General features: G+C 42.3%; 1 protein-coding gene across 1 annotated transcript; it reads right to left on the bottom strand.

Moving 5' to 3' along the window:
- Nucleotides 1-311: 311 nt before the first annotated feature.
- Nucleotides 312-19,010, bottom strand: CHST10 (carbohydrate sulfotransferase 10). Its single transcript, XM_050899108.1, has 6 exons — nucleotides 18,921-19,010; nucleotides 13,504-13,638; nucleotides 10,566-10,663; nucleotides 7,655-7,889; nucleotides 4,900-5,005; nucleotides 312-2,983 (listed from the first exon to the last, which is right to left on the bottom strand). The coding sequence occupies exons 2-6, from the start codon at nucleotides 13,613-13,615 to the stop codon at nucleotides 2,446-2,448; spliced, it is 1,089 nt and encodes a 362-aa protein (XP_050755065.1). The 5' UTR covers nucleotides 13,616-13,638; nucleotides 18,921-19,010; the 3' UTR covers nucleotides 312-2,445.
- Between the last annotated feature and the right edge of the window lie 8,739 nt (nucleotides 19,011-27,749).

Here is a 27,749-nt window from a genome sequence, read left to right as displayed (position 1 = left end):
TGCAAGATTCATGAAAACCGCACCATCGTTACTTCAGCCATGTGAGGGGAAAAAACACACTTCTAGAAAGAAAATATAACTCAGGAGGGTATCATTGAAAGGAGGAACTTTGTGCTTGAATTGAAGAAATGGTAATGAGTGTTCCAGTCCCAGCCTGAAAAGCACAGGAGCACAGAGCTGGGAGAGCAGTACACACCTCTGCCTATGTCAGTCCATAGCTCTGTTCACATTTGCTGTCAGATGCCTGAAAGAACTCAGCACAGAGAAAGTTATTAGAAAAAAATATTATTACTTAATATTTACGTAGCACTTTCCACCTGGCAATTTTTAAGCAATCGATACATTAAGTAATTTACCAAGAAAAATAAAAACATACATTGGCATTCTGTGTGATCAGTAGCTTATGCTTTCAGAGGAAAACAATTCTACTTTATCTTTATTAGAATTAAACTTTAAGGCCTGAATTTACTATACATTATTCACTGTTACATTTTAAATCAGCAGAGAGGTAATCAATCAGGTCATTAGCTCCAAAATGCATTTAACAGTACATTTTGCTAAGTTCCCATATTAAGAAAATCACAGAAAAACCTGGAGCTGTTAACATCTTTTTATCATTGGTTAAGAACTAACAAGTTAGGGCACTGTAATTGTTGTTTTAAAAAAAAATTTTTTTCAAAAAAATCCCACCTTTCAGCTTTGTCACCCTGGACTATTCTCTTGCTAACGATGCCCAGTTAATGATTCTCCCTTATTTCAATTAGTCTGTTGAGATCTTTCTGAAATAATTTCCAGCTACAACAGGGCTTCCTTTTTGTGGGTAGCAGCACATGTCAGCTTGGCACAGCTTTCCTTTTTCCAAGTGCAAGATGCTTCCTTGTGTTGATACAGGAAGCTACCAAAAACATACTGTGGCTGGATTTAAAAGCAGATTCCATAGCACTGGCCATCATTAGCATTTCTAGCCAGCAACATTATGCTGATCTGAAAACTAATCTTTGGGACTAAGATTTAAAAAACACAGTTCACATGCTTACTATGACAGACCAATTCCTGTATTTCAGATACGTGGTCTCTCTCTCCCATAGCCTGCGGGATGAGGTGGCGGCGCACTGATTTTTATTGCTGGTGAACTCAAACAAGAGACTGCTCTTTATGAGACACAATGCAAGCACAGGCAAATATGATGGCTGCATCCATTTAGTTCTGGTTTTCCTTTTTTTAAATGCATAAAATGGGTACATAAATTTAAGTGACATTCAAACTCCTGGCAAGTAGCCAACTCACCCCATTGGTAACACAAATGTTGGGCATTTTTGAGTCGGGACACCACAGCAGTGAATCACTGGAAAAATCAGGGATTCATCCTGTCTCCTTTAGCAGTAGGGAGATGAATTTTCAGAGGGGGGTAAATTTTCTGTTCTCTGAGGTACTGAACATTGAGCAAGGCTGGACATAAGAAAAAGGTAGATCGTTAATCCAAGTAACTCTAGCAGCTCTTTTATACGACATCCCGCTTTTGTGGCTTCTTTATTAATCTTAACTGTTAGAAGACAAAACAAGTTAAATTGTGTGAGAGCATCTCGTGATTTCTATAAGTGCTCCCGCAAATACAATACTTTATTTTAAATTAATTTTCCTTAAAGTTTCCCTAGCAGTTTCATATTTCTTCTATGCTCCATTTGCATCTGGTGTTCTCAGATAACTTACATAGCCAGGAGTTAAGTAGTATCTTGAAAATCAAAAGTAGAATTATGAGGCTCAACAGATCAGTAGTAAGTACAGTAAACACTTGACAAAAATACAAAGACAACTGGGCTCTGGAACCAGTCCCTTTTTTAACACCTCTAAAGCTTCTGTCTAATTAGGTTCATTTTGTGACAAACAAGAATGGGATTAGATCAGCATTACTGTTATTATAGCAGCCACATGACCGAACTTAGATGATTTTATTTGTCAAGCATTTAATCAATTTTTAGTCCTGTACTGGCCTCTCATTTTCAAAGCTCATGGGAGAGTACATGCCTTTCTCATGAGCATGAATCATCAAGTTCACGCACATGTCAGAGTTAACCTACAGTGAAATTGCCATCTTTATAAATACTTCACAACATTTTAAAAATGGCATTCTGTCTGGGAGAAGGAGGGGAAGATTCGGTCTCCCTCTTTTTTCCTGGAGGGAAGAGGGGAGAAGTGGAACTCTGCATTTCAGATAACAGAGACTTCATTCCTAACAGATTGCAGTGTCACATATTGAAAACATGGTCAGTAAACAACAACTATAAGCCCCTACTTGTTCATATGACAAATATTTCACTGAAAAATGGAGCAACATCAAAAAGCTAGAAAACAAATGGTCATTCTCAGCTCTGTCAGTGTTGCAGCTGGTATTCACGCAGGTTTAGATTAATCCATGAGACACTTCTTCAGAGCTTATCCTAGGCGTCAGTTAAGCAAGAAATCTGGCTCCCGATAACCAAAGAGTTTAAAATCGCCTTCAAACCGCGCGTAGAGGCGTCTTATGTCTCTCTTGCTAACTCCCGAAAAATACCGCTCTACTTTTGTTTTGTTGTACACTGTTATGCCTGGTGGAATCGTGGGGTATGATACCAGATGGTCTATGCCAGCTGCTTTCAAGATATACGGAGCATCGTCCTCCAGGGTTTCATGGTGTCCGATCACACTATACGTGATTTCACAGGGGGCGCAAAGTTCCACATACGTTACCCAATGAATGATGTGGTCACCAAACTGAACGTCCAGCCATCGGTGATTAGGGTCACCCAGATAGCGCACAAAATCCTCAAACTGCAGCCCTTTGGTCTCTGTGCGATTCTTTCTATATTTACGAATGATGCCAGGAGCAATTTCATGCCGGTACCAAGGTTCAAACCGAGGATTGTGCACAAACTTGTCTTTAAATGCAGAAATAAGTCTTTCAAATGGATCTCTAACAATAAAAAACTTGAAGTATAAATTCAGTCTAAACAGAGGAAGGAAAAAAATAAGAAATTAAATAATTAAGGAAAGTGTTTAGGAAAGTGTTTAGAGTGTGTTTAGCAAAGACTTACAAAATGTACAGAAACTGACCACAGACACAGCAATATGAATCTTACACCACTTGCATACTCTATCAATATTATCATCAATAGGACTAGAAATACAATTTCTGTCTTTTTACTAACAGATTTTGTATACAGTGCAAAGTGGAAACAGTTCATCCTAGTTTTCACATTTTATTCAAACTGGAGGAGCTTAGTTTATCTCAATCCATATAAACAGGAGATGAAAGATGCTGAAAAGATGCTGAAAGCTCCAAGTCAAAGATATTTTTAATGCCATGTGATTAAGCTCAAGAAGCAAAATACACAAAGACATGGAAAAAGTGGTTTGGTATGCATAGAGGGATGCATTTTTCACTGGCATGTAGTTAGACAAATCACTGCTTAAGTAAAAAAAAAAAAATATTCTGGTATTTTATTTGATGTTTTGTCATGCTTTCAATAATGGTTGAGAACATTATTTTCATGAGACCACAGTTTTCAACAGAATTTCACATTTTGTTGTGATACCACTGAGCTGTAATATTCTGTAGTCAGAGATTATCTGTAGGAGGAGTAAATTAAAACCAAAGTTTATTTCAGTAAATAGCTGAGAAAGGAGATTTAGAGCCCAATCCTCACGGAAATAAACAGATGGACTCTTTCCAGCCTCAACACCCACTTGGATCAGTCTTCAGGTTCTCCTGACTTACTCCTAACCAGGCAGGGCTAGAGGTCAGCAAACTAGATCAACAGATCCACACCATCCCTCTCTCTATACCTAAACTCTCTGACATTTTATTTCAGAATTCCCAACCAAACCCATGTTATGCATCTCCAGCACAACTTCTGTGGTGGGCTGACTGCAACAACCCAAATCATAATGGCATTCAACTTCAAATAACCTAGCTATGGCTCATCCCCAAGTTAAACACTTACTTTCTATGCAGGGCTGTTCACAGGGAGGGAGAACGGATCCACATTCTCAAGAACACGGTGACAGTATTTTATCTTGCACACTATCAGCACAATCAAGTGACCCCATTTCCACAGGCACAACTGTGATAAATGTATTTGTACCGCTGAATGCAACAAACCTCGGACTGAGCTCTACTCATAGCTGACACCACAAGTATAAGGGGCTAACTCTTCGGAATGGCTTAATACACACAAAAACCACGCAAGCACAAGCTTACAAGTGTCCACTGTCATCTTAAGTCCTGTTCTCTCCATGCTGCCACCCCTTACAGGGATTATATATGGCATAGGCCGCAGTAGAGATGAGAGCAGTCACAGTCAAAAATCTAGCCAAAGTAATTTAGAAGGCTCTACTGCAGAGAAGTATTTTTTCTGCTCCGAGAAGAACCAGAAGCACCCAAACAGGAAGACAAAGTGGTTCAGCAGAATGGACAATACTCTCAGGCTAAGGAGCATTAACGTTTTAAACCTATCCAGTTCAATCCCAGTAAGTAAATCTGCCTGCAATGACAATCTTAAATGTAGGCAGTAAGATTTACTGTACAAGGCATCAGGGTGGATCTTCCAACTAAACCTTCCCTTCTGAAGGTGAACTATGTAACAACTAGGTATGCATTGAACTACAGAAACCCTATATCCAGAGGGAGTTGGTTGGCTCACCTAACTATATCACCAATTACAATGATGCTCTCCTTCAAATCCAGTAGGGAGGTACTCACAGCAACATCTGTGAGGATAACAGAATAGTGCCATAATACAAGCGGTGGAGCAGAAACCCCGTAGTCCTCAATTCCAGATGTAGACTTCAACTGTACTCTTGACTGTCCATAACACCACTGACTCCAAACCCGTCCCACACCCCTGGGAAGCCACCTCTTACCGTTTTTTAATTTCAGAGTCACTGAAGGAGGACAAGCGTGGAAGGCCATTCTTCTCATGATCATGTACAACATTTTCTGGGATCTCTTCTATGGAAGAAAATGCTCCTAGATGAATCAAAAAGAGAGAGCAAGTGAATCTTTCACGGGGAAAAAAAAGTGAGCACAAGCAAGCATGTGTGCCTTTGGCTGACAGCTTTGTGTTTTATCTTTCTCTTTTCTGTATTTTTAGCATTTATGGTTACTATGTTTAAAACTGTTAAATGATGAGAGATTCTGACTGCGAAGCTGAAAACTGTTAAAGTTCTTTAGGGTATGTGATATCAAGGTCCAAGACCAAATGGCCTCCAAACTCTCAGAAAAGCACATTATGCAAATTTCATCAGCAATTATGTCTAAGCCTAAAACTCCCCACCTCAGTGTCCCCATTCTCTTTCCCTCTGCCCACACATACAAATCGAGGAAGACTTTGAGGATTAACTCCAAAGGAGGAACCAGCTTTTTGGCTGAGTTTCTACCACCAACAAAAAATAAATGCCGTGGGCTGCTTTTGGAACTCCTTCAACAGAAAAGCACTTTGCTGTCAGGATCCATGAAGTTCTTTTACTGACTATGCTGTGCTGAAATAAAAATTCCAATCATACAATACTACACAGATTAAAAAGCACTAAAATTAACAACAGAAAGCCTCCAGATATTCATTTCTGCAAGCACATAAGCTGACAAGAAAAATAATGTCACTAAATTCTGATGCATTTATTTTAAGATCCCGATCCTGGAAGTTTTTATGATCTTGAGAAATATCTCATGTGGGCCCCTTGCGCTTTAGGAGTAAGCCTTCACACAACAGCATCATTTCAGAGTACCAACCTGCAACAAGAACAGGGGGATACAAAACAAGCTCTTTAGGTGAAAGCCTCCACAGCCTTCTCTGTTCCAGAACTGCAGTGAATAATCCACATCACTCAGCTTCTCGGTTTTACAATTTTTTTTTTTGGTGGTGTATTTTATTAATTTCAGTTTTCTAATTATATATTTTGGTACTCTGGGTGAATTACACGTGGACAACAGATGTCAGATTAGACAGCCTCAGAAACCAAAACCTTGCATTCATCCAGAGCAGAGATTCAGTACAAGCAGTGGCAGAGTTAGCTCCCCCACAGTGCCACAGCTGCATTTCTCCATCCTGAACCTCCAAATACCACTTAGGTATTTGGATGTAAAGTATTCCCCCTCAAGTATCAGTCCTGCCTGCTGAAACTACCCAAAGAGGAGAAAGTTAGATCAACTGCAGCGGTAGTCCTCAGCAGCAGATATTAGTACGCTGGCAGCTCAAGGCAGAAGAGACCAGTGTTTATGTGGAAACAATTTTCTATCATTATCCAACATGCCAGTACTAGGAAGCTCAAGGCGAAAGGTTCCCTGCTGGTAAGACATGAGTTATCCTCCACTCAGGACAACCAACATATCCCTGCCTGTCCTGAGCTATTCTTTGCATGTTATCTATGTTAAATTCTGATAAGAGCAGGTACTTCTAATGCACTCTTATAGTTTCATATTTAGCACTTTCTTGGAGTGTGGCTTTCATAGGCATTTAAGACACATGCCCATACCTATGTGCATGAGTATCTTTGCTGGATTTTCAGCTCCCATCCATATATCAAAGTTGAAACTAATATTAAAGTTTTTAAAGACATACTCCTTCCTACAAAAGTTTTGCTGAGGGACACAGTTCCTTTGCCAGTTTGTGACCATTTCCTTCTGGGTGTGCAAACTAGTTCACACGAGGTAAAGAAAACATAAAAACGCAAGTGCAGAGCTGGCTGTTCGCAGGCTGCTTCTAACAAGAAAGCTGGGTTTACAGTGCTCAGGTTTTGCCCACATCTTGGTGAGCTATGCCACCTGCAAAACCACAGAAGGACCTCAACTGACCTGACTATATGTAGCAAATTCACAGCCCTGGTGCACAGACAGGCAAGAGAGTCTCATGTCAAACAAGGGTGTGTTATGTTAAATACGATCATGTTAGGTTTATGTGTGCAGGTAGTGGTACAGTAGAAAATCTTGAGGAAATGAGTTATTTTTATTGGCATACCAGGCTACTAGAAGAGGATGGTAGGCTACATATAGACAGGCAGCGTTCACCTTGTAGATCTTTTTTCAAACACACTAGTCCCTTTACTCCTTCTTTTTCAGTCTTTTATAACATACCTTTGTTGACCAAACTACTGCCTTAAGCACCTCAGAATCTTCATAAGTCCTAGGATGGCTCACTGATAGCACATACGCAAGATTTCAGCAGTACAGACCACCAGCAGCTGCCAAGTTTTAACTAGCTTTCTTCACGGCTAAAAAACCCTAGTTAAAAGTCAGTGGCCACAAGTCAGAAATTTTATATTATTGTTTCTTAGGGAATTGTGATACTTTGTAATTTACTTGTTTCAAATTTTATAAATTAGTGCCACCCCTTCAAAGATAACCAATCTACCTCCCACATGCATATGGGTACTCTTTCATGACTCAATAACTTTTGAGCCAAGTAATAACAATATTTATTTTCACAGAAAGAACAGGTGTATTTTCTTTAAAAGAGATGTTTTGAAAGGACTAGAAGCAACTGTGAATAATGAAAGGCTGAAATTGAGTATCAGTGTACAGAAAAGCAGAAAGAATCCATTTTTGTGTTGTCCCAGTTGGACCAATTCTGTTCTTTCCTCCTCCTCAAAGAAACCCACACACCCACAGCAGAGTAGATACCATTTAAAACGATCAAGACTTTTTTCCACTGAGTGTTGCCCACTTTTGGCGTCTGACAAAACAGGATCTTGTGCTTGTCACACACAAATATTCGGTCCAAGACGAATTTGGAAACTGCAGTGTGAGAGAGATTTCTCAATGCAGTGTCTCTGCAGACATTCCTGAGAAGCTCAAGTCTTTCCATATGAACCAGGGGCTGGCGGATCAGATTTCCAGAAAAAGCTTTTCCAGTTGGCTTTATGAAATGGAGAGGGGAAAGAAAAAACAAAAGTGCAAGAATTTAGTTTTCAGATCAAATTCTAAAGTATAAAAATCCCCAAACTGTAGATCCTAATGACTCCCAGATTCACAATTAAAACATTGTTATGTATTAACTAAAAGGAGTAGCACACAGTTTCCTTCCTGTGCTGCTGCTGTACACATTGGTTCGACTCTTAAGTCATTACGTAGTAGTAGACAGTAGTAAGAGCTTTTCCATACAACAATTAAGTCGCTGCAGAGCAGCAGGGTCTTATCTGTGTGGATAAAACATGACTTGACCAAATATTGGAACTCCCACAAAGCTTCAACAGCCAGTAAGAAAGCTTCTGAGGGGCTGGACAGGAATTTCAACAGAGATTAAGCTTTAATCTCTGAGAAGATGGGGCTTAGGGATGCTGACCCATCTGGCTGGGAAATAAGAATTTAGGATAAAAGTTCTGTGTTGTTAGCACCTGTAGGCATTCAGTGTTTCCATTTATCCAAGCTGCAACAAAATTAAGTGGACACAAATTCACACAATGAGCATCAGCGCTTACTGTGACAAATAAGAGAAGTAGGCAGGACTCCTCTCCCCAAAAATGGATGAACTGTTTGATATGTCTCATTTTTCTGAGACTGAGACAGGAACCATGACCACCTCTGCCTCACGATTAGTGGGGAGAGAGGAAAAAGGAGCTTGTCTGATTAACAGGTGATGGGAAATTTTAAATTTCTACTGACAAATCTTCCCCCTTCCACTAACTGATTTACACAGTTGGCAATCCCCAATATCCATACAGACTAAGGAACGTACTGATTCAGAGCAGCTCTGCAGAGAAGGACTTGAGGATACTGATGACTGAAAAATTGGGTATGTGCCGGCAATATGCGCTTGCAGCCCAGAAAGCCAATTGTATCCTGGGCTGCATCAAAAGAAGCATGGCCAGCAGGTCAAGGGAGGTGATTCTGCCCCTCTACTCCGCTCTTGTGAGACCCCACCTGGAGTACTGCATCCAGCTCTGGGGTCCTCAGTACAGGAAAGACATGGACCTGTTGGAGCAGGTGCAGAGAAGGACCACGAAAATGGTCAGAGGGCTGGAACACCTCTCCTATGAAGAAAGCCTGAGAGAGTTGGGGTTGTTCAGCCTGGAGAAGAGAAGGCTCCTGAGAGACCTTATTGTGGCCTTTCAATGCTTACAGGGGGTTTATAAGAAAGACAGAGAGACTACAGGGCCTGTAGGGACAGGACAAGGGGTAATGGTTTTAAACTAAAAGAGGGTAGATTTAGACTAGATATAAGGAAGACATTTTTTACAATGAGGGTGGTGAGGCACTGGAACAGGTTGCCCAGAGAAGCTGTGGATGCCCCATCCCTGGACGTGTTCAAGGCCAGGTTGGATGGGGCTTTAAGCAACCTGGTCTAGTGGAAGGTGTCCCTGCCCATGGCAGGGGGGTTGAGCTAGATGATCTTCAAAGGTCCCTTCCAGCCCAAACCATTCTGCGATTCTATGATTTTAGGTACAGTGTCCAAGCTACACATTAAAAAGGAATGATGTTACTTTTTGTCCCAATCCTCAATAAGGAAAAAAAAAAATCTCATTCTACTTTTTCCTGTTTGTTACTCTTCTCCAATATCCCCTGGTCAGAATGTAATCTGAACAGCCTGACAGATTGTTTATCTGTCAAAACAATTCCTTTTGCATGCAACCAGGATTAATATTATTGTTCTGTGTTTCATGCTGTCGGGAAGTCAAGAGGGAATAGTTTTAGATCCAGAAATCTTATTATCCTCTTCCATACAAGTAAAGGAAGATATTAAAACTCACTACACAGATCTGCCAGCCTTCCACTGAACAAAGTGTTTCTCCTAAGTATTTTGAGGATAACTTAAATTTCAGGTTTTTTACATACAAAACCAAAAAGTGTCATGTTTATACAGAAACCTATCTTCCATGCTGCATCACAAAAATACTCTAAACATAAGATGACTTATGTAACCAATGGAAAAAAAATTGGCCTTAGCCCACTATGCAACTAGTTTCAAATTTACATTTGCATATGGGACTTTCAGAGTTTCCTTGTAAATTAGCAAGTACCACATTTGTTCTGCTTTATTGCTGAGAGCACAGAACCATGCATCTAAAGGATCAACTGGTATTGAATACTATTGTGTTCATGTTCTACTTTGGAAAAACGTTGAGATGTGAAACACAAAGAGCACAAAACATGAAAAAGAAATGGAGACTGATAAAAAGAATTAGAGAGATTGGGCAGAGAACTAAGAGAATAGACAAGACACAGGCTTGCCCTCAAGAACCACGAACCTGATGGCTATGGCAAGGCAGAATACAAGTAATCCAAAATTGGGCCATTATATTAAAAAGGCTAGCAAAAATGACTGTCCTGACTTGATAAAGGAGTACTGTAATGATTTTCTCCTAGAAATGGAAACACATTTAAGTTGAATCATTCAGATGAAACAAGACAGCAGGTTACTGTAACAAACTAGCTTTGTGAAGCTAAAATGAATTCTGTTGGCTCTATCTAAATAGAACAGCCTGAATAAATAACTCCTGTCTAGCAATTCCTTTTAACAACAGGAAGCCCTTACTTAATCTCTTATTTTCTCCCACTCCTTAATACATGTAACCCTTATCTCAACAGTATGCACCTGGAATTCTTCAGGCCAATGTTTCTCCTCTGGCACAGGTACCTCCTCCACTTTTGTCACAGCTGTCAGTATCAATGGCTCTTGCTTGGCACCGTAGCCTAAAGAAGGAAGAGAGATAAGAGCATTACAGAAGGTGGGGAGAAGGCAACTATTTCTGCTTTACCACTAACACAACTGAACATCACTTTCTGTATTAAGCTTACAAAACATTAGGATTTGTTTCCAAATGGGAAGGTACTAGACAAGACATGAGACAGACTATGAGTATTTTAAACAAATATTCCCACATTAAAAAAATCCCACATTCTCTGTGGGAATTTTGGACACAACTTCAGTTGAGTTTTATCAAAGAAACAAGTCCATTATCTTTTATTTTGGTCTTTTTTAAACAAACTGTGCAAAGAGACATAGAAGTCATAATCCAAATATCACGATTGGTAGACAATTGAGTATAACTATATGGACTTGACAGTAGGAGAGTTTTATTTTTCAATAAAATTCCCAAAGCATGTTCAAATAAAAAACTTCATCTAGCAGGATTCTCCCTCCCCTCATATTAGTAGACAGGTTTCTTCTGTTGTAAACTCTTAGACATTACCAGAAGAAAAGTGTCATTAAGGACCACCTTTTATTTCTTTGATGTTCTAAGTGAAGACCTCTAACTAGCAATAAATACAAAATCCCCTCTTTCTTTATTACTGGACTGATGGCCTTCCTTAGAGACTCCCACAACGAAAGAACAAACTTAGCTGATACTCTTGTTCTTCTTTAATGATTTTAGGGCAGCTAACAGTTTGAGACCAGATTAAAGTATGTAAGGGAGGAACCCTTTGCATCTTTTGCAATTGGTATGCTACAGGAAAACTGAAAAATAACACAAGGCTGTAGCTTTACTTTACATGGTGCGGAAAGATCAAAAATAATTTAAAGCAGCTTTCCCTAACCACAAAGCAAAAAGAATATGATTTCTCCCCAAAAATTTATTTCCATCCACATTGGACTACTTTTCCCTTCATATAGTTTCTTCTATAGTTCTGTTCTTCTAGTTCCTTTGTCTGCCTCCACAGTGGCTTACTGTTTTATGGTCAAGAAAATGTGTGTATTGCCTATGTCCTTTTCTTAACGGAGTACTCTGCCTAGACTGAATTTTAACAAAGGGCACACATGGAAAAGCAAGTTAAAACTGAAAACAATGTAAGCATCCAAGCAATCAGATACAGTAAATACTGTTGTGCACAAACTTACTTCACAGTATCCTTTTGTAAAATCAAAGTAATCTGATTCAGTGAAAGAGCAGTTAAAGTATCTTTCATTATCACTGGGTAAAAGCATGCCTGCAGATGCTACTAGAGATGACGGACAGAAACTTGCTCTTTCTCATTAAGAAGTTCCTATTGCTCATGCACCTGAGACATGAGTAAAAAGCTTAAACAAAAGAACATCGATTCATTGAGCATCTGCTGGTTTTGTTCTAGCTGCTAAGTAGACACATCCAAATAAGGAAAATTTCTGACAAGCCATATTTTATTAAGTCTAGAAGAGTTCCTCCAGGACTGGCCATCCTGTTCGGACTTTCTCCAAAATTCTGTTGGTATATTCAAATTACTTCCCTTCGTTAGTCCCAGTACAAACACTGGTATCTCCAACATATACATACACTTAACCACAGTCATGCCTTTGCAGGACTGGAGCTTAAGAAATTATACAATCTTCTGCTCAGAGAATTATTCAAAGGGGAAGGAAGATTCAGCATAGACAAAAAAAAAAAAAAAAGAGGAAAAATTGGCAAGCCAAGATAATAAAAAGCAAGTAAATGCAAAGGGTTTACTCTAGTAAATTTTTTTTAAAACTACATTTTAATCCTCCTGACAAACTCTGATGGAAAGAACCACTCAAAGAATACCTGAGCTGGGAAAAAAGAATTGACATAGAATGAAGTACTGGAAGATTTAACTACCTAACATAAGACCAACTTATTTGCAGATGTACTACGGCTCAAAAACAGCTGGGACCAGGGAAAGCTAAGTTAGCCTACAGTTCTCATCTGTAAGACTTGCTGAATAAATCTCCACACAGAGGTATGCTATTTAAAAAGATACACCTAATATATTAACCCACTATCAAGCCACTGAAACAAATGGCACTAGCGATGTCAGCACTTCAAAAGTTACATATGTTTGCATATCTTAGGAAGATGCAGAAATACAGATCTCTTCGGACTGCAAGTCGTGTCATCACCTTCACCCTAAACTCTCTGTAGGATGGCTTTGTAACAGTAGCTCCTCAGCAGACAGAAAACTGTAACATGCGGTGTGGTGTCATCAAATGGCTTAAATTCCTCACCAGCTTAATACCATCTGGGCTACTTAAGCTAAGCAAAAGCCTATAAGCTGTTTGTCAGTCAAACAGCAGAGCATAAAACTGAATGCAAGAAGCAGGGCAGAGGTGGCTAGGCTAAGTGCATTGCAAATGAAATAAAACTTTCCACAAGTTTTACATAATACTGCAGACACAGGACAAGCAGTCACAACAGGACAGAAACCAGTATCGTGTGAAATGAACACTTTAACTCCTTGTGAATCTCCTTTGTCTTTAAACGGGTAATTGTGCTCTGTTGTTTTGCACGTGACTTCTAGTAGATGAAGATACTGAAACTGAGTGTATTTGAGAAATTGGACCTCACAAGACAGTACTGCCAAACATGGTCCCCTCTGTTCTTAACCACCAAAAAAAAAGACATGATGTTAGTTTTGCAGACTTCTACCAAGAAAAGCAGAAACTGAATATCAGCACTGTCACATCTAGAAATTTAGTTATTCTGTTCTCAATCCTACTGAAGAAGTGGTAACATGCCGAGAACTACGTTACACAGATAGAGTATTTGTGTGAAGCACTATTCAATTTTCTGTTTCACATCAAACATTAAAGTTGAACTTACCATCTGAGTCTTTAAAAGTCAATGTGATAAACTTGCTAGCAACCATGAACATGAATATCACCCAAAAGCATGCAGCTAGCAGCAGCCACTGGTGGTGCATGTTGTCAGACATGAGCCATATAAAGTTGTTGCTTCCTGTTTGAAAGAGGAAAGATTGACACATTAATTATTTTTGTTCCAGTTTAGAAAGATACTTTCCATAAGTCTAATATGTATGTGTGTCATAAAACATAGCAGTAGATTTCACTTCTTACTTTTTGTCCTTTTGGCTGGGTTTTTAACCAATGTTAAGGCTGAGGCAATGTAACTGCTGGCTGCTATCAAAGGGAGGCTTCAGTCCTCTTTCACCCCCATGTACACATTCCCAGTCCCCTCCTTGTGCTGGCAATAGCACTGTCTGTCTCACTGATCAGGGAGACAGACCAGCAAATCCCCCGATTTTTTTAAAGTGTAGTTTATTTTTCAATTTGACTTTGCGAGATGGCTCATTGTAGGAAAGGAAGGGAGAACAAAGAAAGCTCCCCTCTCGGCGGTAGCTAGTCAGCAGATCAACCAAGCTGTAACATTAACAGTATTCTTAGTTATCCCAAGTCAGCTCATGACATGTAACATGGACTCCTCCCCTGCCCAGCCTACATGAATTACAGGCTGGAAGCTACTAAGCCAGAACACTAACCTTAACCTGACAAAATATTTAAATATATTAATGTATCTTTTTATCTTGTCACTTTTATTGCCAGCAAAGTATCAACTGTAGGTTCTCAAAGATTTTTTTACTTCCATCGTGCTAAGCACTATCCACGTAAACAGTAAAAAGAGTTTCCTTGCAGCAGTGCCTACTACCTGCAGCTGCATCCCTGCAGGTAAGCCTTAAAGACAGGACTTCCCCAGGAGTGCAGGAAGGGTTACCCAAACCATTGAGACCGCAGATTCAACACGCAAAGAAACCACAGGTACTGGCTGAATCCAAGCAGAGTGAGGATGAGGATACTGCACAGTATTACAAACACAAGGTGTCTGCCCTACCTCGCAGTTTTTAAGTTGGCTGGAGTGCTCTGAGCACTTCTCAGCTTGATTTTAGAAACTGTAACCCTAATAAATTATGTTTTATGGTTAAAAGTTAAGATGCAATATAAGGAAACCAATTACAAAAAAGATTTAAGTCCCCAGCCATTAAGAGAAATGTAAAATTTTAAGCTACCTCTTTCGCTGAATTTCCAACTTCTGATGGACAATGCATCCAGGGAAGCACTGGGGCTAACACCAAGTATCTGTGAAAGCTCCACTGCAAAATTTAAGCTTCCATAACTTTAAGAAAAAACAACAAAAACCTAACAGCAAACATCACTGCCTACCTACCAAAACCTGAGACTCCTCAGGCTTGAATATTTATCCTGCAAAAATAAAGCGCCATTGTCTCAGTTGTTGCTGGAGAGAGAAAGATACTTGAGGGCCTGAACTCAGGTGCTGGAAAGTTCAAATGTAAGCAAATGCTTCCTTTTGAGGACACATACAACACAGCTTCAGAACACTTAACCAAAGAGGATCTAACACAAAAATCTCATACAATGAGATCCTCTGAACGATCCTGTGAGGTTTGTGCTTGTAGCCTCGGGAAGAACAAAAAAACAAAAACATCCACGTAACTAGCAATAGGATCAAACTCAGTCCTGAAGTAGCCAGATGCAACTTCAATGAGTCACACCTGCGTGGTTTGTGATCACACTTTCTATACAGCCACTTGAGTGAATTGTCAGGGAATAAGAGATGTCCTCATTCCCAGCTAAGATGCTAAAAACACGTTAATACTTCTAAGCAAACTTTGTATTTTTTCAGTAATCCACCTTTTTCGTTCCCACAAAGCTTCAATAACAGAAGTGAGCCTGGTTTTGACATTGTTTCAGCATGTCCACCTGTGACATCAGTACTACTGCTACAGGTGCTGATTGCTTTTCCAACTAGCTCTTGCCTTCCAGCAATGCAAATGTTTCCAGGAAGGGTTCTCACTGTAGCTGACAGAAGTGAAGCGTCTTCAGGGTACGTCAAAAGCCTGTGCAGGCAGACAAGCAGTTCAAAACACATTTGGGACCCTATGTGAAATGGGTGAGAGGAGGAAAAGAACAAAATATCTCCAATTAAAAAAAAGAATTCATAATTTTTAGCTAGGATGACAGCGTTCAGGCCTATTTTTATTTTCTCAGTGCAATATTTTTCAGTTTGGCTTCTCAGAAGTCCTTTGTTTCCTTCTTTTATGATTTCATTTTTAAGTACTTCTCCTAAAAATACTGCATTTAGGTAAAAAGATGCATCAACCGTCTTTTGGACAATTACAGGTGCTGTGACCTCCATGAAGACGATGTTTGTCATCTCCCATTTTCTGCTGCAATCCCCTAGCTGCCAACTGAGCATGCAATGTCTGCGACACATTATTCTTCAACATCGAAAACTGTTGGCCAGGAAGGGCAAATAATACGGTGTGAATTCCAGAGCACTGGCCTCTTTCCAGCTTAGTTCAAAAGTTATTCTCATCCGACCGCTGCACTAGTGCAAAACTTGCTCTAAGATTCATGCTGAAAACCACCAGGTCTCAAAGGTCCTCATTTTTCAGTCTGACACAACATCCACCATCTCCCATTTACAGCACTGAAATTTATCACCTTTGCTTTCAGACATCACAATCATTTGGAAAATTTTCCAACTCTCACAGATGAGAGAAATGCAAAATAGATGTCATGACACAAAACGTAGCAACGACATTTTTACTTTTTGGGTAGCTCTGCTAAAACCATGGGAACCATTCGACTTTCAAAATACAATTGAACCTGCCTTCAAGGCAGTAGACTGACAGAAGCTTGCAGAGAACATTCTGCAGGAGGAGAACCTCTTTCTAACCATCAGCTGAAGGCTTTTCAGAGATATAATGAATGGTCTGGGCCAGACCCTTTTGTCTAACCCAGCACATTTGTTCTACATAAAGAATGATAGAAATGGCCTCCAACATTGGTAGCATCCTTGCTAGTCTGCCCGCTTTTATAATGGTGATGGATGCGCACCATTCAGTAAGGATTATTGATCTATATCCCCTTATGTAATTTATGTATTGGATTTCTAAGAAGTTGTGTTAAATGACACAGGAAAAGCAGTTTCCACGTGCTCTGACCGGAAAAGCAGTTAGTGCACACAGGACCCTGCTGCCAGATCCTGTGCTCTAGGGATAGGAGAACAACATTTCAGCCAAAGACACCTACAAGCAGTACGCTACTTACCTCAAGGACTGGGCTCAGAGACCAGAAAGGGGACAGAATTGCAGTCACATCCATAACAACCACCGCTATTACCCTTCAATACGTCGAAAGCCGAGAGGAAAATATTAAGCAGTTTTGTCTACTCATTTTTTTATGTGCACAGCAAATCTGTAACCATACTCATCGATGTAAGAGTCTTGTCAGAGGATCTGTCATAATGTAATTACAATGGCTGGCACTGTTACTCATTTCTAGCATCCTAAACAAAACTACATCTATATCAGCAGCTCATTACCCATCTCAAGAAGCAGGACTGTTCAAAATTATATACAGGAGTAACTCAACTATTATGCTCACGTAAATGCAATGATTAGCAACATTTTTAAAATAACATGTTTATGTTGTTTCCCTTTCTCTAGCTTCTTCTTTAGTATTTTTATCATTTTCACATAGGGTAATCGCACTTCCTGTTATATCTCTGATCTTACTGCATTTCTGTTGCCTCTCCTGCTACTTATTTTCTAGTGAATACATGTACTAGCTTCTATTTTTTCTCTTTAATAGTTTCCTTCAGCTTCCAAATGCATGTTTTACTTCTTCTTGCCTGAAACATTTTTTCTTTACAAGTAGAAAAACCAAGAAAGCTGTTGGAAGGTTTAGTCCGTTTTCTCACAATGAAATATGTAGGGATTTTTCAGGTTACTCTTTCTCCCTCTTATTGCAGTTCCACACTTTTTAGGAGCACAAGATCCCCCAAACCCCTCTCTCCATCCACTCCTCTGTCCTTCCCTCTCTGGGCTAACTTACCCCAAAGACAAACGGTCACATAACCCTCAGATCAGCCAGATGCCAGTTTTGCATGAGAAAAAATGGGATCGCAAACACACACACAAACACAAACCAAAGATCAAGACACAAAGCATGGCAGGCTTGACCCATGGCCTGTGATTAACCTATTACCTGGAAAAAACACTCGTACTTTGCGGAAGACTGCTGTCTTCATGTGAATGATGGGACAAAGCGCAGAAGATTTAAACAACATTAAAACCCAGTGCACGGCCTCTGCTCTGCAGCTTATGCTGCTTGGATAGGGACTCCTTGGCAGGACAGTCCCTGCACGCATCGTGAATGACAGCGGCACGCCGGTAGTCTCAAACTACCAACAGCACGTGACTAATGATGTAATTTGAAATGGAACTGGTAACGAAGGCCAAACAACAGCTAGCTGGGATACCTAATCCATTTTCATCAAGGCCTCCTTTGTGTTATCTTGAAGTTAAGAGGTCTGGACAATTTATTGCACTTTTAAAAAAAAATCTGGACTAAAATCTATCACACGCTCCTTTGGTAAGTTGTGTGGTGCTACTAAATGTTATAACATACATTATAACAGGCATTTCTGAAAGCTGGTTCTTTCCTAAGGCTTTCCTCCACCCCGACAGCATGAACAGGCCTATCGCCTCCGCTCTTCCAGCTCCTGCTGGAGAGCGGAGCCCTCCCTGAGCGTGCACAATTCACCTGTCAGCGGGAAGAAAACCAACTACCGGAGCAGCAGCCCCTGCAACAGCTGTGTACCCCACCTCAGCCCGGGGCCAGGCTCAGCGTGCGCCAGCTCCACGGCCCCCAGGCTGGGAACGGGACCCTGCCCCCCCCGACCCAGCACGCCCGCGCCCTCTTCGACAGACGCCAGGTCCAACTCCACAGGGCACCCCATGCTCTTCACCAGCTGGGAACGGCAGCGGCTCCTCTTTCCCCAGCATCGGGGCTTCCTGGGGGCTCCGTTCACCGCCCAGGGTGGGGGGATAAAAGCAGAAGGGGCCCCGCCAAGAAGACGGGACACGGCCGTGGTCTGAGCCAGCGAGAGGCAAAGCCCGCCCTCAGCCCACAAGCCGGGCTCCGGGCGCACGGACTTGGGCTGAACAGGGGTAAACTTTTCCCGTTCCGGAGGAGGGAGCAGGGCGGGCTTCCCTTCACCCCCGGCAGGTAGAGACAACAGACGCCCGCAGCGCCCGCTGGCTTCCTCGCCCGACCGGCCGGAGGAGCCTCTCCCCCGGAGCAGGCAACCATGAACATGAAAATCGCCCCTCGCGGCCCTCCCCGGCCACAGCCCCAGCCCGCCCCCGCCCCGGGGTACCGGGCCTCCCCCCTCGCAGCGCCCCCTCCCCGGCTTACCGGCCCTCCAGCGCCGCGCCCCGCAGCCTCGGCCCTCAGCGGCGGGGCTCCGCTGCCGCCGGGGGCCCGCCTCACTCGGCGGCGCGGCCGGCCCGCTCAGGCGGCCCTGGCTGCTGCTGCTGCTGCTGCTGCATCCCCTCCCGCCCGGCTGCGGGCGGCGGCGGTGGCAACGGCGGCTCCTCCCCGCCCCCGCTCAGCCCCGGCTGCCGCCGCCCGGCCTTGCTGCTGCCGCCGCCGCCTCCATTTCCTCCCGCCGCGGGCAGGCTTCGGCCTCGGCCGCGCCCCCAGCCCCGCCGCCGGGAAGGAGAGGAAGGTGAAGGCCGCCGCGGAGACAGCTCGGCTCGGCTCCGAGGAGACGCAGGGCCGCGCCCGGCCGCCCGGAGGCGGGAGGGAGGGAGGGATGGAGGGCGGGCTGCTCTCCCCGCCCCGCCTCGCCTCGCCTCGCCCCGGCGGGAGTGGGGCCTCTCAGCCGGCGGGCCGGCCGCGACCCCCGGCGAGGAGGGTGGTGCTGCCTCTGGCCGGCCTCAGCCCCCACCTCGTCGCCCAGCCCCGGCCCCCGCCTCCTCACCGCGGCCGCCGGCCCGTGACTACCAGTTTTCGCAAGGTGGCTGGTGCTTCTCGGCGGGGCCCAACAGTCAGCGCTCAGCTGGACTCACGTGTATACACGTGTATTTGCGGTTTTTTAACTGTTCAAAATATCTTTAATAGGTCCCTAACGCTCGCGTTTCAAAAAAAAGAAGGCTGAAAATGCGACTTTTGTGCACCTGCAGGACACCAATACCCACAAATCCCATCAAAACCAGGTGCTGGTGATGGGTCTGTTTTTAACAGCTATTTAAACAACTCCTTTTGGGGACGTATTGCAGTGCGTGGCTGTAGGGATGTGTTACGGTGCTGAGGTGGTGTTTCCTAAACTCTGCAGAAATGAAGCTCAAATGGTGGAGCAGGGCCCTCTGGATGGTGCCTGGAGGAGGGGGTGACACTAGAGCAACGCCACCCCATTTTAAAGCTCATTGAACACTGAGGTGCTGCGGGCACAATTTCCAGTATGAAATTAGGTGATGCAATGCAAGGGACCCACCTGACCCCAAAAGAGGTGCTCCTGTTACCTGACCCAGCACAAAAGCTGTCCTGTAGTATGTCCTCTTGTGTCTGGTCACCGGAATTGATTTGCCCACTGGGAACTGGTAAATTGAGTGGGGGGCACAGGGAAATCCCATCTTTCAGGCAAAGGCTCAGAATAAACAGCATCCTACGGACAGTCTTGTTGATCAGCCCAAACTAGTCATCCAGGCATGCTGCATGAGAAGCCCTTGCTCCAGCCTTCATCTCTTCTTCCATCTCTGCATCTTCTTCCCAAGTATATTCCGTCCATGGAAAGACCCACACAAACAGCATAATTTTGAGCTCAGTGATGGGAGAGGTGGGAGTCCCAAAATCCACACAAGGAAGAAAACATGACTGAGAAATCTAAGTGGATTTTTAGGCTTTGGGGAATGATCCCTGAATCCCAGACCAGGTGGTCTGATGTCCGCGCTACGCTGGGTTGGCCCCCTCTGCAGTAGACTGTTGCTGTTCATGCTACACAGCACTTCACCCTGGTTTTCCTATGAGATCTTGTGTGGAGAACATAAGACAAAATTGGCAATTATGGGATTCTGTGAATAAGTAAATACCTAAACAACGTCCAGTCCCTTGAAGCTGATTTACCACGGAAGACTTGAACCCTAATAAAGTCATGCCCTAAACCCTAATAAAGTCTATGAGGAGCACAGGGAAGCTTGCTGCAGGATCAGAGCCAACGGCTCAAGACAAATTCAGAAGAGACAGAATTGTAGTAGCAGTTTCTATTTGTCTCTGTGTGTCCGGTTACCAATTAATGAAAATAATCCAATGGAATTAGAGTTTAAAATGCTTTCACTTTCAATGCTAAAAAACATATTGTAGATTTATTAGAGTCCAAATCAAAACTGATACAAGCAAGTTTAAACTGGTGCCTCTTCTAGAACAAGGGAGAAGAAACATAGGTTAGAACAGGCAACCTTAACTTAAATACTCACCTCACGTACTTCCCAACCTCTCATTTTATAGTCTGCGTCACTATATGGAGCCTGAGTCTGAGACTCACTGACACACATGCACATGTAACTTGCATGGTTTCCAATCCTGAGTCGCAGGTAGTAGGAGTCTGTGTGCTACATTAGATGCCTCATTGAATGACCAAGAAGCAGGATTCCTCCCTGTTAGAGGAGGATTTAGTCCCTCTGATCCATGCCATTCCAGACTTGATTGATTACCATGGTGCGCTATGCTGGAGCCTGACCAAGGAAGCCCAAGAATGCTGTTGCTGGTACAGACACTGTGGCCAGCCTACGGAGCAGAACAGGCTAATGCAAAAGCATTAACAACCGTGCATTCAGTGCTATGCTGACGGCTGCTAGCCACCAGTGAAGCAGCAGAAACGTAGATCTCACTGGGAGCCAGTGGCCAAAAACCAGTAATCAGAAACCCGAGTTCTCTGCCTGACTCTGTGTTTGTTTGTACCAGCACCCTGGGACACCGCATCCTTGTGCCTCCCTTCCTCTACCTGTGAAGTAGAAATGGTGATAGTGATAGTTACCTTGCTGGCAAAGCACATTGGAAATCTGTGGCTGTCACCAGCTTGAGTCTTGCACAGGCTAGAAAGTTGCTTCTTTCTTCAGGCTTCAGAGTGTTGACTACAATTGCAGCCACGGACAGATTTATTAATAAGTGGTCTCCAGCTGTGGAACCAATTCCTGCCAGATTATCAGGCTCAGCCCAAGTATTTTAACCTTTCAAATATGTTGTTACTGACATGTATAATAATTAATCCAGTATAAAAGGAACCAATTTTCCCAACTAAGCACAGTTAATAAGCTTTGTTGTCAGTAATTGGGCCTGAAAGTGTCTGATGAAGTTGAAGAATGTGTTGCATAGGCAACTGTACAGTCGGATTATACAGTTGCTAGTTCAGGCCAACAGGATTCTTGCTACTAATAACCCTGAACTGTAGTACGGTTTAGTGCTTTAGATAGGCAGCAAAATCAACGTTTGAGTCTGGGTTCTTTTTAATACTAGAGAATTTTTACACTGCCAGAGCAATATAAAGAAGAATTGTGCTGGTGAAAAGTCACCCTCCTCTCTCTGGGACGTTCTAGAGTGACTGCGGCTTCCTCAGAGATACACCACTGAAACCAATGGAAGTGATGTGTCTCTAAGGACGTGAGCCTAAACTGGAAAATTTTATCTTAATAACACATTCAATGTTTATGCCATTAAAAAAGGTTTTTATGTCCGAATAACTCTCGTATATCTTTATTCCAGGTTTGACATTTCTCCCGGAAGAGTCTTGCAAAAGACCAACGTTTGCAGCTTGGCCAGTCAGGAGGACCAGGTGTGACACTGGACACCTGAGCTGCAAGAGCACATTCAAGCATTTTAAGAAATTATTATCTGTCAGTGGCAGGCTGTCTTGACTTCCCCTAGTATGAGTTAATTCTAAATAGTGTTTAAACATTCCAAAATGTTTAAATGAGTCCCTGTCTTGGACAAGATAAATAATCATCCATACTGCAGTTTGCATTTGAACACATCCAGCCTAATCACACTGAAGGCACACTCATTTTCCTTGACCTTCCAAGCTCATCCTATTCAGCAGAAGCATAGGCTTGCCCATATTGTTCAACTTATGCTATGTTTATATTTTATTCTTTGCTGTTATTTCAGGTTTTAATCGAGTGCCAATTACTAGCATTACTTTTGGTAGCCCTTTTAGTTGTGCTTTGCCTCCGTAAGAGCTGACCTTAAGACAAGTCACCTGTTCAGCATCAAGTACTCAGGAAGAATAAACCTTATTTAAATCAGCAGGAACACATGCTTTTCCTAGTGCAGTGCCATTATTAGTGTAATCACCTATATCTGCTTCATGGCTGCATTTCTGAGGCATGACTGATCACCAAAGGAGATCTCTTGTGTACAAGTACGTTGCTTTTCAGCTGGTCAGACATGGAACATCTGGCATGTAATACATTTATTAGGGTGTGATCTTCATCACCAGATTCTGCCTCTTTCTGGAACTTGAGCGAGCTGGTTTAAATGTGGATCTGGTTGATACAAGATAGAACATATAGAATACCTTGTGGCCTCTACAGTCATTAAGAGACACTGCAGCAATCAAAAAAATCAGGCTGAGGAATACAGGGGTGTACAGCCTCGTACAGATGCAGGATTTACTAGTATGCTCTAAATATAATACATAAAGTATTATGTATTTCCTGGATTATTTTTTGTATCAACTTTAGCAAGGAGTGATCTATGAAGTGCATGTCTAAAATAGCTGGTGTATAGGAAAGACTGAGATGTGTGGAGGGATTGGGGGGGCTTAGGGCTGATATCTGCAGCAAAATCAGACTGGCTGTAGTAGGGACAAGATCAGATCCATAAGCAGCAAATGAGACTTGTTTTCATTTGAAGATTAAGTCCACTTTTTATTTCAGGGTAGAAGCAAGTTTTATCTCATCATAAGCGCCCTGGAAATTGTTAAATCTTTGTATATCATTACACCATTTGATTACCTTCTGAGTAGAAGACAAAAAGTTTAGACTGAGGTAAGCAAGTCATTAGCTGAACCACCTAGTTTACCTTATATTCTTAAGACACTTAGTCTGAGCTGGTAGTTTGAAAGGGAAAACAGCTTTGTGGGGTTCATTAACAGCAATGAGCCAAACATGTTGCCAGGACTGGGCTAGAGTAGCTAAGAACTACATTTAATTATCAAATCAATGTCAATTAAAATTGAACCCAATAATTCAAAATTAATTATATAGGTCATAAAATGAGTGCAGCCAACAAGCAAATTATCATGTCAATGTAGCAAGATAAGTCAATTCTTTAAACAAAAATCAGAAATAACAATTGAGTTTTAAGTCCCAGTTATGGGTGTTTTCCAAAGTACAGAAATTAAGACAATTGACTGAATCAATTAGTATTCAAAACAAGTTACTTTACTTCAAAGGAACCTGCTACCCTCTTTTCACCCTCCGTTTTCCCCATGACCTGAATCAGACAGCTGGATTTACCAACTTGCATTTCTCTCTGTGGCTGGCAGAGTCAAACTGGCAAGCAGCTGAGTCTTCAATTCACCTGCTGCATCCACCAAGGGACAAATTAGTTCCAGGTGACAAAGTTGCTGTGACACTGCAGGTACGGCGCTCACCGTTGCATCTGTGACTTAGGCTCCAGCAAGGGCAACCTGCACGTGCCCCTGCCCTGCCGTGCCTCGCCAGGAGTTGCAAGATTGGCGATGTGCAGACGCAGAGCACCAGAGCTGCTCTGGGCACAGATCAAGAAGCGAGGCAGGTCTCTAAGGTTTTTTTGTCGTCGTTTCTCAAAAGGGAGTATGGGGTGGAGGCAGCTGTGCTACTCTCAGCCAATACTTTACTGTGCCAGTGTTTGAGGTCACACTCTCAAATGTTAAAGAAACTCATAAGGACAGCGTGCTAAGCAAAAGACACAATTCCTGACCGATCTGATACCAGTAGTGCTGCTGTAGCAAGGGTCAGGAGAGCTGTTGTCTTCTGCGTGATTATCACCCCATTAAAAAACTGACCAGTTTTGGGGCAAGCAGAAACACTGGAAGGTCTGAGGGGTGACTTGGGTCATGGGAGTGTGAGAAAAGAAAAAGAGAGGTGGAGGGAGGCACAGAACCCAGGTCCCATTTGCTAATGCGTGTAGGATCAGAGTGTTTTACTTTAAGTGGAAGAGCTTTCACAGGGACATTGAGTGCTTGAAATAGTTTATAACTTGCCGTTGGGGCTGGCTCTTGGGAGGTGGCAGATGTGGTATCTATCAGGAAGAATTTGAACATTTGTTTCCCATATCCCAGTAGCCCAATAATTAACTAAGAACCGCACCACTCTTGTGAAGGCAAGAAAAAAATGTTCATGCCAGAAATTCTAGCAGATGTAAGTCTAGAAGTGTTGTCCTAAAACGACAGGCATCGCTCTCCAATCCAAATTCAGGAAGGCAAGTCTGTGAGAGTTAGGACTTTACTTCACAGCTCTTGGCACGTCCTCCCGGCCAAGGCAGTGCAAAGGCAGTCTGTGCTCCGGCCACAGGGAGTCACTCCCCAGGGCCCGTGTCCTCCTGCACGGTGCAGCCCCTGTGCCTTACCTCGGTGCATGGTCCTCCGGCTGCATGGTCCTCAACCAAGAGTAATTTTGGAGCTATTTATGTCTGACTGTTTCCAATGGAAATTAAGAGCCAATTTTTTTTACAGAATCTGGAGCCTAGTCCATAGTTTCTTTGATTCTTTATTTAAAAAGAAAAAGAGAAACACAAGGTGGAAATTCCTTGTGGTTTTAGGGCATTATTCTGCTGCCTTCCTGAATGTGAGCTGTTAATGTTACCGTATGCCCTTGAACTCACCATGCATGTTCACATGCTAAAATATTAAAAAGAAAAAAAGGGACAGGGAATTTCCCCAGTCAACATGTAGACAGAAATAGAGATAAGAGGAAGAGTTAAGTTGAAGAAGTTGAATTGTTTCGAAGAATGTGGCCTTTGGAGTTGCAACGCAGCGGTCAACAGAATTCTTCAGCCACTGAAACTTATATTGAAGTCTCTTGCCCTTGAAAAACAGAGACATCAGGCCCACAAGAGCTTCTAGCTTTACCTTGATTTTCTGTGGCAAATTTTTATTTCCTTCAGCTTAATGTTTCCCAAAATATTAATGCACAGCCAGTCTTGGGCTGCAACAATAAAATGTTGTTCTCGCTAAGGCAAGAACATGTGGGAGATTGTCTATTTGAAAGGTCTCATTTTTAAAATTAGTGTATTTTAGCCAGTTATGGCAACCACCACCAAGGAGAGCCCTGAAAATATGAGGGGTTGGGTAAACATAGAAAGTTTTATGACACAGCTTTCAGCCTCACTACCAGGAAAAGGCTTGAGAGTATAAGATGATTTCAACATTTAATAAAAAGCTTTGACATCTCCTCAGATATAACTGATGGTCATCAACCAACTACTCCATTTATTCAGCTCACCCTAAGAGTAGTTGATGTTTTGGAATTGCGTGACCACCAACCATTCATCAAACCTGGTGTCAGGACCAGCTGTGATAGATCAAGCATGAGAAGCATCATGGCTTATCCCCAGGAATGTCTTCATCTAAAAACAGGGAGAATGATTTTACATCTTCTTGCTATGTATTCAACTTAAATGAAAGAGAGTTAATGAGATGAAATCTGTGTTCACAGACAATCTCTCACGATACCCAGTTACAAAGCACACAGTTAAATGAAGAAGTTACTGTTGCTATTGCAATTGGTATTTGATAAACAGCAATATTGAAGGTGCCAGTTTTGCACTTCAAACAAAGAAAAAAGTCATTATTGTTTAATGTATTAGATTATGCTTTATATCCATCACTGTAGTGTTCAAAAAAGTATCAGGATATGCTTTTTCAGCTGATGTTGCTCTAAATTGCCAAATCTACAACTGAGCTCAAAGTGATGAATTAAAAAATGACCAAGCCAAGCAAAGACATGGTTTTCAAATGTGAACTAAATATTATCACAAAAAGTGGATTCTTTAGTGGTCCAGGATACCAGCTCAGAGCACAGATCCTGCTGACACGACTCTATTCTCTGTTCCTTTATAAATATTGTGGATAGCCCGGATCAGCTGTATTAAGCATTCCTCCTCTTGCAATCTAACATCATAAATTCTTATTGATACAATCTTTTTTGACCATTCGGAGGCAAACCTTGCCCTTTCTTAGGCTGTCAGCTCTTGCTGCAGGGCACTAGGTCCTCTGTTCATCTTCAGGCCCTGCTCACAAGAATCTTACAGAATCACAACTATTTCTTTTTTTAGCGTAAGGGACACCCCAGCCCTGCATTTGGAAGCATCGCACCATTTAGGCACGTTTCCCCAGCAACACTGTCTTTATTTTAAGTTGTAGCCCCAGAAAGAAGGAGGCTGCCATCCATCCACCCACCCACCCACTTACGATTGCCTCTAGACATTCTGTCCTTTTATTTTTGACATCATTTAACTAGTAGGCTTTCCCCGGTTTGAAAAAAGCACCAGAGCGGTTAGCATGTGCTTCGTTGAAACATCCTTATTTCCTAATTTACATGCAGCTTCCTTGAGCATGCACTTCATTAAGGAAACCGTGTCACTCGCTGATCCAGCCAACGCAAAGAGGGCAGGTTATTTTGTTCTCCAGGAACGATAACAACAGTGACACACTGGGCCTCATTCTCTTGCGTAACTCATGGTACTAGATTGTGCCTAGCACTGTTGTTGTCTAAATGCGCTCCTGTTACAGAAGTTATTGGGTCATATAAATTTCTGCTGTTCTCTCAACGATGTCGCTGGAGTTAGAATAGGGAAAATTCATTTTGGCTATGTTTTCTCCGAAAGAAGGCGGGAGCTCTGCTTGATTGCTTCTTTCTTTGTTTTATTGTCACACTGTAGCCCGTATGAGGTTAACCTTAAGCCACCGCATGCAGGTTTCATCTTATCCAACTCCTTCTTCCCCCAGGAAAAATTGCTTTTCTTCACTACGATTTTACAACTGGATAAGTGAAGCGCATTATTGATTCCATGGTGAAAATAAAGCTGCTTTAAAAAATGCTTGTTAATGGTGGTTTAATACTGAAGTTACTTCAGCACTGCCTTTCAGAGTTGCAGGGAAGATCATGGACCGTAGCAGCATCGTTATGTGCCAAAAACTCAGCAAATGACTAGAACCTGTCAGGCTACACTGTAAAATGAATGTGTAATTTTTTTTATGTAAAA

The sequence above is a fragment of the Gymnogyps californianus genome, chromosome 1, assembly GCF_018139145.2.
Source record: "Gymnogyps californianus isolate 813 chromosome 1, ASM1813914v2, whole genome shotgun sequence".
NCBI lineage: Eukaryota > Metazoa > Chordata > Aves > Accipitriformes > Cathartidae > Gymnogyps > Gymnogyps californianus.
The sequence above is the reverse complement of the archived record's forward strand: the minus strand, read 5'-3'. Positions and strand labels throughout refer to the sequence as shown.